Genomic DNA, 11,519 nt, shown 5'->3' with positions numbered 1-11,519 from the left:
TCTCTCCAATAAAATGGCTGAAGTTGCAGTAGCCGATTTCAGACTGGTGGTACAGGCTGATAGTATACGTCTGCCGCTAAGTAAATGAAGCTACAGTACAAAACAAAACTGACAATTACAGGTTTTTTCCCTTTAACACTTTTTCTATCCTTTGAATTGTCCCTTCAGGGCTTCGGTCGTTCACACCACTCCCCCTTTTTCAGACTCACCAAGAATGTAAATGTTTTGAATCCAGCGTGAGAGACTGATGTCATTAACACTCAAATAGTGTACGTTGCAACTAGTGCGCAAAGCGACAGCAGCCTCACAGACACTTAACAAAACTGAACATCTCCTTCAGTAAACCTGGCTTTGCAAATTTGTGATGCTGAATTTAGTAAGAATATGTTTTTGTATCAGTTTACAGCCTGAGGTTTCATCATCATGGCTACAAACATATGAAAGACCAGGAACCGAATGCTTCTCCTGTGGTGTGTGTTTGTGGGGCTGCTGTCTGTCCGTTATGAATAGGTGTAGATGCAGTAGTCTGGCAATGACGGCTGGTTCTGACGGTGTCCAAACTATTTGAAATAAAACAAACTGGTTTTGAAGATGAGATGATGTGAATCGTCTTTTGTCTTTCCTGCTTTTTCTCAGGCTACATTTAATATTTTATGTCTCCTGCAGTATTCAATTTTTTTTTATTTCATAAATGTGAATATATAAAGAAATACAAATCAGTGCATGTGAGTTAGATTTTGCCTTAAAACAGCTGCTGGATTTTTTTCTTAATGCCACTGTTCTGCAGGGTTATGTGTAATCCTAGATATTGAGAATAAAGTTGTAACATTTTAGTCATAATTTCAAGAAAAAGCCACAATATTTAGAGTTCAAGTTGGGATTTTATGACAGTCTAGTAATGTTACAATGTTGTCTGACAGTTAGACACTAATTTTGATAAACTAATAAGTCAAAATTTATAGGATTTGTAGCAATTTTTATAATATTTGTGTGGATGCTGAGTCAGCATCCACACTGTTGTTATCCTGTTCTTTATTATTCTGATTTCTTCCTTATGTATGTTGCCGCTGAATAACTCCAGAAAAACCATTCAACCTTTAAACAAGTTCAGCTATTTGCCTTGTATGCAACTTTGATATCTTGTACGGTTTTTGAACTATCACAGTTTACAATTCACGGTGATTTTGGACACAAATGTACAGTTTAAAGTGTTATCTGTCAGTCGGCCGTTAGGGGGCAGCTGTCAACAACTAGAGTAAACAGTTGAAGGTGTTTAATGTAAATTTTGTGCTTAAAAAAAGACTAAAGTGCTCACAACTCATGTCCATTGCAATGCCATAACTTGTGTTGCTGCTGTCTATAGCCTTAACTTTGCTGAAACTTGCAAAAAAAAAGAAAAGGGAACCACTGCTTAAAGACTAAAAAAGAGAGAGAAAACAATATTAACTTACTGGCAGATGAGTCCCCAATCCTGAAAATTCCGTTTTCCTGCTAAAAGGCAAAGCATGAGAAAATATTAAAACATTTTTAAAAGATTTAGCATTTTTGCTGTGTGTCAAAGATGGTACTGCAGGCGATTTCTTTTTAAATCATCTGGTCTTCTGCAGGTCTGACTGAATCAAGCAGTGAAAGTCCAAACAGCACCTAAAGGGAAGTGACTCAAGTTAAAATGAGGAGCAGAAAGCTTTGGCTGTGGATTTTCTGTGAGATCATCTTCTGACTCAGCTTATTGCTCTCAAATGTTTGAGCAAAAACTCCCAGAAACCTTAGGTTTTTTATAGCAGTAACTGACCCTCCCTCTTGTAAACTTGCAAAACCAACAATAAAAAAACAACAACAAAAAAAAACAAACAATAAAAACACACACAAAGGCAGTTTGACATTTAATTCTCTGCAGACAGGTGGTACATTCTCTGGTTTAGGTCTTGATGGATTTTATAACACAAAGTGTCACTGATAAAAAAACAAGAGTAAGGAAAGATGACACGTTCACCCACAGAGGTGATGGACAGATTCTGTACAATTTGTTTGTGGTGGAGAGCTACAATTTGGCACTATTCCCCACCCAACCTAAGACTGACTGTAGATGGTAAAGTGAGCTGATGTGGTCAATGTCGCCCTCTTGTGGTGAAAGGTGGGTCGTCTTCTTCTGTCTTCTTCTTCTTCTGTTTCCACCTAACTCTATCCTCGGCATCCTCTACTCTCACCCCACTTAACTTCATGTCCTCTTTTAGCACATCCATATATCTCCTCTTTGGCCTTCCTCTTGACCTCTTGCCTGGCAGCTCCATCTCCAACATCCTTCTACCAATATAACCACTATCCCTCCTCTGCACATGTCCAAACCATCTCAATCTGGCCTCTCTGACCTTGTCCCCAAAACAGCCGACCTGAGCTGTCCCTCTGATGTGCTCATTCCTAATCCTGTCCATCCTGGTCACTCCTAAAGAGAACCTCAACATCCTCATCTCTGCTACCTCCATCTCTGCCTCTTGTCTTTTCCTCACTGCTACAGAATCTAACCCATACAGCATAGCTGGTCTCACTATTGTCTTGTACACCATGTTGTGAAAGGTCGGTAATACTCCTGAAAGCTGACATCCCACAGTGGATGATATTCCTGTAATCTGGACTTAATAAGAGTTCCAGATGCCTGAAAGGACTGGATCTTTGCTCAAAACTCCACACTAAACTCAAGATTTTTTACTCCGTCTCTCTAAAGTACTTAAAATGCTTAAAATACTTACATATAACACACCTATTCAAGTCAACTTATGTCTCTCATATAGTACATTTTGCCATGATGTCAATAGATGCTTTTAAATCTTGCATTTATTCTAGTTAAATGTGGGATAGCTGAACTGTAGATTACATTTAAAGTCAATGTAGCTTAATGGAGGTTACTCAAAAATAGTGAAAACCAAAGGGAGTCTGGTAGGGTATCACTGTAGGTGAAGAGTTAACAGAGCTCATGCAGCTAGCTACACTTTGGCAGTTCTAGGTAGTAAAGAAGAGGGCTATGGTATGTAAAATAATGTATACATGAACACATTACATACATAGCAATTATTACTGCATCACTTTCCAGATAATCTCAGATTTATGTAGTCTCTTTGTCTTCACGTCTGTCGCAGTCCAGATATCAATCCAAATTATCTTACAATTATGACTTCTCCTTCATTTGTTGTTTTTCTCTGTTGCTTTCTGTGTCCCTACACATTCATACACAAGCTGCATTCCAGAGGTGCAAAAAAGTGGGAATTTCCAACTTCCAAAATCTGCAACAGGATGTTCCCCTAAAATCAAGTAGAAAATTTAGGACGATGCTACAAGCATGTAAATGCTGCAGAGTTGTAATTTTGCAAATGTTTCTAGTCCTAGAAGAACACTTAACTTTTGATTGTTAAATCAGACGTCTCTGTAAATGTACTGTAACAGGAACTGGACACTTTTCTGACCTCTGACATCAAGTTAAACACATTCACAAACACTCTTTTCCTCCTCTTGTTCCGGCTCTGTATCATACCACTGTCTCAGAGCCTGACCCTTTCCCAGTGAAGAAGTCCCAGAAGTTAGCGGCAGGTGACGGCTTGCTCTCCTCCTGCGGCGTCTGTCTCACCCAGATGTTGCTATCGCTCAACCCGCTCAGACTGGAGCAGCTGCCACTGCTGGCCAGAGAGAACACAGAACACAGTGGGCCCCTGCGGTCCTTCGTGTCAGGGTCCTGACCGTGGAACCTGGAGGCGGAGCACGAAGACGTAGAGGGCTGGGCCAGGCTGAGCAGGTTATGGTGGGAGTGGAACAGACGCGTGCGGTGAATGGATTTATCTGGAGGGGCCTCACCTGGAGGGATGCGACAGATGAAGCACAGGAAAGTGCTCAAACATGAGTGCTGGTACTGTTTGTTTTTCCCCTTGCTTTTCAAAAAAAAAAAAAAACCCATACACATTCAATCTGTGTGCTAACTTTGGGGTTGAAAAGCGGCATTTTACTCTGGCGCCCTACCATATCCTGTCTCCTGTCGCTTGCGGTTCTGGCTCAGTTTGAGCATGCTGAGGAACACTTCACTAGTCAGGCTGCCCTCACTGCCACTACCATCGGCTGGGAAGAGAGTTGAAGGGGGCTCTAGTGGGGATAGACTCCCACTTGAGGCACCCACAGAGTTCAGAGACGTCCCTGTATCCCGACGACCCCCCGGCTCACTGCTGCTCTCCACTGTCAGGTGACTGCCGCTGCAGAGGAGACAGGTGCATTTTAGCCTCAACACTGGGTTAGCTAAATTGTAATTGAAGGTTCTGGGATGGGGTTGACAGAGTGGTTGTCATGGTTACCCGAGTTTCCTACGTAGCAGATAGTCAATGACATCTGGATCAGTCTGGATGAGACTCATCAGGACCTCCTGCTGCAGGTCTGCAGATACCTGGAGGATCACACACACACACACTTATTAGGTCAATTATAAACAAAACATTTCTTTTCCCCCCCCTCAGAGTGGATGGTACATCAGAGTTGGTTTCAAATTCAGTTTAAAGGCTAAAAAAGAAAAAAATAACGAATCGAGGTAAAACCTTTTAGGTAAAACTAAAAGAACAGTGCACCAAATAATCCCTAATTAAATCCAAAGCATTCACATACTTTTACTTGCTACTGTATGTCTGAAACATTTTGTACCGTGAACAGCTTCTTGTAGTTCTGTATGAGCACCAGGGTTACATTGATGATGGCCGTGCTGTCTTCAATCCCCATCGCGTGAGGACTCACATCACCTCCTCGCTCCTTTTGCAGCAGGTTGGGCCCGAAGATCACCGCCAGGTTGGCAGCGGTCATCTTGTTCCCTGGGATCTGTATAGAGACAAAGAAGGTGGAGAGGAGGAGGGGGCAAAGGTAGGGAGAAGAGGTGTGGATTGGAAGATGAGAAGAGACCTTTACACAGGAAAGTGCAACAGAGAATTGTTAATTGTGACTTCTGGGTGTGTTAAGACTAAGTGTTCTTTCTGGTTTTTGACTCCTTACCTGACTCCAGGAGATCCCCGCACAAGAATTCCTATATGCCTAGACTGTCTGTTTATGCATAAATGGCAAATCAAAATCTTGACTTGACTGATGTGTCACATGAGCAGTAACCAAAGTGGTTTATGGTTTGTTTTGAGTCTCGCCAGACCCTTCAGCAGCTGAAAAGGAATTAGCTAGAGTACCTTTAAAACTGTACAGTGGCATACCTCCTCATCATTGGTCCCTACGCTGTCTTGGGCGAAGCCCTGCACGGTGTGTAGCAGGGTGAGGAGTCGCAGCAGGGTGTCACAGTTACAGGGAGGGAGCAGGTAGAGGAGGTGCTGCAGGTACTGAAGCTGGTCCGCTCCTCTCAGCACTGCAGAAAGCACAGAGAATTTGATTTGTACAGGTATTGCTGTGTCACCTATCACACTGTTCAGCTGTCCGGACAACTTGATGACACTGTGGTGTGTGTTTGTGTTGGCTTACAGTTGGCATGCAGGAAGGCAGGGTAGAGCTCTCTGGGCAGCAGAGGATCCGGCATGTCCCTCAGAAACTCTTTGAGCAGCGCTGCCACGTCATGGACACTGTGCTCCTCATCCAGCTGGACGTCCACCCCCATGTCAAAGTCCTCCCGCAGCTGACGAGCACAAACACACATGGAAACAGACGATACAGTCACATAGGAAACCCCAAACTCACATACATTCACAGATAAGATACGTAAACACATGCTGAAGTCAAATAAAGGGCACGTTCCCCAGATGGACAAGATTTATTGTAAAAAAACAGGATATCACACATCATCAGCTTTTCTCTTGAAGGTTATTTTTATATTCCAGCACTCAGTGGAGACTAACAGGAAACACAGGACAGTGAATCAGGGGACAACGCACACTGAACTCCCAGAGTTTATTACTGGAGGAAAAGACCCGCTGGTGTCTCTGTACAAGCAGCACAGTATGGGACAGTTGTACATTTTTTAATGGTTGAAATAAATCAAATAAAAGGTTTTGTGTGTGAAGAGAAGGCCTCCTCACCTGTCTCACTCTTTTCTTAGAGCTCCCGACGCGAAAAATGCCGACAGTCTGAAGACCTGGGGACACAAATTTATACATCATATAATCTCAACAGCATCAAGCGGAACCTGCAGGAACACTAAGAGTTCAGTCTGAAAACTGACACGGTACACACTAAAGTACAACTTTAACCTGGACTGCCTAATGTACAGCTTCTAGTGCTTCTCTAAAAACTGGGCGATTCCAAATGGCACCAGTGAAACCGAAGCCGCGGCTCACCGTGGCTCTCGATGTGGCTGCAGCACCTCTCCAGCACCCGGGGCACCTGTCTGTAGATGGGATTGAGGCTGAGCTTGGTTTGAGTCCTGCCCTCAGATGAGTTGCCGCCTGGTGACTTCTTTATCTCCAGCTCAGCTGGGTGGGAGAGCTGCAGCGCCTCCAGCAGACGAGACTGACTCTCCACGAGGTCGGAGATGCAGTCGACTGACAAACCACCCTGCAGGGGGGAGAGAGGACTGATGTAACAGGCTGTACTTGATTGTTTTGGATCCTTATACTGCAAAGTACCTTGGATTAAAGTACTTACTACTTATCCTTCTGTATAATAAAGTTAAAGCTTTGTGCTGCAGGGGAAATACTGTTTTTTAGATGGTAAAACTACTTGGGAACATTTTTTTCCCACATTACCCACATTCAACATTTACTACAAATCAAAAAATGTAAAACACACTTTGTCTGTGGATATATACAAGCTAATGGCCAGCATTTATAATGGCTGTACATTGACCAGTACCTAAAAAAAAAAAACGCAGTACAGAAATTCTAAACTTAGTATAAGGTCATGTAGAATAATCACTATTACCTAGTTTGCCCAGTAGGGGGCACTATCATTTATTTTTCAAGGCTCAAATTTAAGGGATCTTATCAAAATCATTTCTATGTGTTATATGTTTGTTAAAAATTGTCAAATTTGTCAACTTTCAATTGGTACCAACTTAAGGAATCTCTTGTCAGTTGGACTCAGCACTTGAGGTGTTTCTTAGTGTTAAGAGTGAGAACATGACAGTAGTAATCACCAAGGAAAGTACACCAAACGCTTCAGACACAGTACTTTCCCCATGGGATGTAGAATAAAATGACAAATTCTTACATTAGTTTCTACAGTAGCCCATCAAAACACCAGCTGTAAACACCAATTTACTTTCAATTTCTTTTGTTTGTCTATAAATGATGTCAAAATGCTGCCTGGCAGCTTGAGTAAGTGTGTTCCACATTTGAATAAAATGCAGTACAGATATTTTCTCTGGCTCAGTAACAACAGGGGAAAGTGGTGGTGGTTGGATATTAAACATTTGTCTGATCTGTGGCACCACTTGAAGGTGAGGGTGATTTATTAAGGCAACGTTGACGGACAAGGACATGGCACAATGCTGAAATATAACCGCACAGTGAAAGAGATCAAGGCAGAAACGTTAGATGGCATCAAACAAACAGGTCTGAAAGACACAAAGGACATAAAGAGGGGCTCTGACAGCAGAGAAGCTTTTATCACTCATCCTGACGTTTTCGAGGACTGAAAACAAACACTACAGAAATGTAAATCACTCGTCTATGACCCGTGAACAGTTTCTGGAGGAATTTCAAGTGTCGGAGGAATTTTCAACAGTACCGACGTTCAGAAAGTACAGGACAGTTACTCAAACTGAAGTGTGTAATGTGCATATTCTGTGGTAGTGTACAACTGTTTACCTCTTATAAGCCTCTAAAGTCATGTATTTAGGAAACCTGCATGGCTTTCTTGATAAGATGGAAGTCTGACTGGGCAACAAAATGAAACTAGTAAGTGTGAATATATTACATACACAAAACCTGTGGAATTTGGACACAGTTCAGGTAACCTGAAAGCTCTCCATAAATACCCTTTACTAGCCCGAGCATGGGAGGTGCTGCTCTGATCCGAGTTCACTGAAAACACAAACCTATAAATCCTCACAGGCCCTTCTCTCTGTCAAAATCCTTCTCCTCCACTATTCATCCTGTTCCAACCATTAGTGTGAACATTTAGTCCTACCATGTACAATAACTGTCACTGCCCGGAACATGACGCCACCGCACCGCTGCTGCATCACCCGTCACACTGAAGATCTCCAGCCGTGTGTGTGTGTGTCTGTGTGTCATCAGATGTGTAAACGGTGAGCTGCTGCAGTCCAGACAGCTGTTAAGAAGGCGAGTCAGAGCATTTCTCTCGAGACACATGAGAAAACCATCTTTCTAACAATCAACCAGTTCTGCTCCCACAGCTAGAGATCACTGTTAGGAAACATCAATAGCATCAATTTAGCTTAGCATTTAAAAATAGCTGGAAGTGTCAACTGATGTCTCTCATTTTTAACCAAAATTAGCAGCAGATTACATGGCTCCTTCCAAGAAACATTTGGCAAATTATTTGGAAATACACTGGAGTCCACAGCCTGAAAACTGGAAATAAATTGAGTCTACAGCCCTGTAAATAAGGTGTTTTCTAAATAAATTAAGTTTTCTTTTAAATCAGCTTTTTCAATCTTGCAAATAAATTATACTGGAATTCATTATACAAAGTAATATTTAAAATACAATATCTAGATTTTGCTTTTATTGAGGGGGACAAAAGCAGGATTTTGAAAACCACCTAGGTGCCCTTGTGGTATTTAAATATTAAATATTCTGGTCAGCCAAAACAGGTGCAGAGAAGTTGTGAGCAGCAGTGGGTTAATCAAAAAAAAAAACCACCAAAAAACAAACAAACTCATAATTAGGTGCATCCCATCAGTGCAATATGAAATCAATATTTTTGTCCATCTTTTACCAGATATTCATGTTTCCAGGACTGTGTGCGCAGTATTTACCTCAGTGACTGATTCCTATCAGCTGCTACTTGATGGCTGCTTCAGGGACAATTACCATGCTTGGTGGCTGTGATCATACTCATTACAGGCTTAACCTAACAACTGTTTCCAGGTTGGTGTGGAAAGAATGACAGGGTGTGACGGCCTAACGCAGAGAAGGTTCACACGCGGTACAGTTTAGTACACACAGCAACTTCTGTATATGTATACAACTCTGGAAATGAATAGAATTAGTTTAGTTAGCAGCATGTAAATGAGCTGTTGTCACCCTAGATGACACTAAACCTCGCAGAATCACCTGACCTGCCAGTTTCCACTTTACCGGGACCCTAAAAAGTCTGGATTTTCAGGAAAATCTGCCAAATTCCCATGCCTGGTTAAGTTAAATGACCTCTGGAGCTGATAATACTTCTGTGTGTGCAGTATGTTTGTATTCACTCAGAGCTCTCTCACCCTTCTCTGTCCTCGGCCAGTGTTATCTAGAAATGTGGGCGACAGTGGTTTGTTCTGGGGCTCGCAAATGGGCGCTGGTGCCACCGAGTTTGCAGACGGCAGGCTTGGATCTGCTCTTGTGATAGATGAGGAGATGACCAACGGCTTGTTCCCAATGAAGAACTGCCGCTTCTCAGCCCGGAAGTGCAGGATGCTGGCCTCCAGGTCCAGACAGTCACGCCTGCTCTCCTTCAGGGCGTCCTGCAGCCGCTTGTAGGTCCGGTCGTTGGCGATGACTTGGGAGAGGGAGATGCCAAAAGCTTTGGGTGCTGATTCTGAGGGAGAAGGGGGTGAAACAGGACAAACAAAATATTTATTTCAAATAAGTTATTTGAGGTTTTCTTGTTGGCTATAAAAGGAGGAGCATTTGTGAAAAGATAAAGTTAGTCTCCTAGGAAATTATGCTTCTATTCAAATAAACTGCAATGGCAAATGTGCATGCAACAAGAGTGAGCGTTGACCCTCTAAGCACGATGCAGTCCATTTTATCGGTGTACTCCAAGCTTCATTTTTTTAACAACACACTTGGTTATTTACCGTTTGTTCGCCAATATAAGATTAGATTACAGATCATCTACCTTTACTTTCTTATTAGGGTCATGGAGATTGGAACTCATAGCAGCAAAAGGAGTCTTCATTTGATCAATTATCCACTGGGATAAAGAACAGACCAACATACCTCAACAAAACCAAAAATTACAGCGCTGTCTTGTGTTTGTAAACTAGAAAAAAATCTGGGATTGGAAGTCAGAAAAAAAGAGGACGAGTGTATCGATTAGGCTTAGTTTGACAGTCCAGAGAGTCGTGACTGCAAGCTTTTGCCTGATATGGTGGGAAGACTAAATCCCTGAAAGGATTATTCACACAGGAAAAACCAAACAGCTTATTTGGCCTTGTAAAAACTCAGTGCATGATGCTGTTTTTCAGACCCACATTGTATCTGTCCAATGAGCTCTGGGTCATTGTCTTTGCAGTTTATCTCCACAGAATGGAAGAAGACCATACAGGTGCACCGTGCTTAGCAGTGAGTGGGTCTGCACTTTCGTGTGTCCTTGCTTGAACTAAATCTTCTGTGAACATTTAAGAGTGAAACCAAAGTGGCTTAAAAAATGGTTAAATAGCACTGAGCAAAGAAACATGTCACCCAGTGGCTCACTGTTGTGTTTCTGGATAACAATAGAGGTTTACACCATAAGGAAATGATCTGAACCACGGTCTGGATTCCCAGACGGTATGGTGACTACATTCAATTCATTGTGGGTTTTAGTGTCTGTATGGGATCTGTGGAAAATAACCACAGCCTTAAAAATGTAAATACTTGTAGCTTTATCCTTAAAGCTTGAGGTCTGTGATGATGAAATGAATGGGCAACCTAATTAACTTGGTAAGGCAGCGACCGTACGCCCCCGCACCGAGATTAGAGGTTCACGTAGATGAGCATATAAAAATAGACTGGATGGATGGAGAGAGCAGGTAAGAGAGGGATAAACAGGTAATCCTATTAGAGCAGCCACAGCCACAGACCAGACATCACACTCAATAATACAGCAGCAACAGCAGGAACACAGGCTGCAGGTAAACAACACATCACAGCCACCAGCTCAGCTGCAGCATGTACAAAGCTGAGCATTCGTTCTGACCAGGCCCACCGCTTAGCCGAGGTTCAGTTAGATAGATGGATTATAAGGACAAAATGACAAACAATGGCTCGGCCTGAAAAATAACAAAGCAACAACTAGAATTAAAACAACAAATTCACACACTGCTGATTGATACAACTTTGTGAAATAAGTAGTGAACAGTCTATGGAAGCACAATATGGGAAGAAAAACAAAAAGAAATAAAAAATTAGAACAGTAAAAATATCTGATATAAATATATAGATCTGGTTTTGTCTTGAGTATCTCAAAAATACTTTTTACACATCCAGTCTAGGGTTTAGTCAAACCAAATTCTCAAAATGATAAGGCATACTTAACCTACTGTACATAGATTTTTTTTTACTATTATAAAATAAACTTTTTGCCAAAGAAAGACAATTCTTAACATGGATGTGAAACATGCAGCTTCTTTGCTTAATATATTCAGTATTTATTGCTTTGTACAATATGGCAACAATAAGGTTAGGCTT

At 42.0% G+C, this 11,519-nt stretch overlaps 1 protein-coding gene across 3 annotated transcripts in view; it reads right to left on the bottom strand.

Moving 5' to 3' along the window:
* Positions 1 to 2,478: 2,478 nt before the first annotated feature.
* arhgap36 (Rho GTPase activating protein 36) overlaps positions 2,479 to 11,519 on the bottom strand; it is a 36,685-nt gene continuing 27,644 nt past the window's right edge. For all 3 annotated transcript variants that reach the window (XM_020623725.1, XM_020623726.1, XM_020623727.1), the window contains exons 4-12: positions 9,350 to 9,663; positions 6,291 to 6,507; positions 6,033 to 6,088; positions 5,482 to 5,632; positions 5,220 to 5,368; positions 4,672 to 4,842; positions 4,332 to 4,420; positions 4,006 to 4,232; positions 2,479 to 3,843 (exon numbers count right to left, since the gene is read on the bottom strand). In XM_020623725.1, the coding sequence (XP_020479381.1) occupies positions 3,521 to 3,843; positions 4,006 to 4,232; positions 4,332 to 4,420; positions 4,672 to 4,842; positions 5,220 to 5,368; positions 5,482 to 5,632; positions 6,033 to 6,088; positions 6,291 to 6,507; positions 9,350 to 9,663 (1,697 nt within the window). In that variant the 3' untranslated portion in view covers positions 2,479 to 3,520. The remainder of the gene's footprint in view (positions 3,844 to 4,005; positions 4,233 to 4,331; positions 4,421 to 4,671; positions 4,843 to 5,219; positions 5,369 to 5,481; positions 5,633 to 6,032; positions 6,089 to 6,290; positions 6,508 to 9,349; positions 9,664 to 11,519) is intronic.

Source organism: Monopterus albus, unplaced genomic scaffold (assembly GCF_001952655.1).
Source record: "Monopterus albus unplaced genomic scaffold, M_albus_1.0 scaffold308.1, whole genome shotgun sequence".
NCBI classification, from domain to species: domain Eukaryota; kingdom Metazoa; phylum Chordata; class Actinopteri; order Synbranchiformes; family Synbranchidae; genus Monopterus; species Monopterus albus.
The sequence above is the reverse complement of the archived record's forward strand: the minus strand, read 5'-3'. Positions and strand labels throughout refer to the sequence as shown.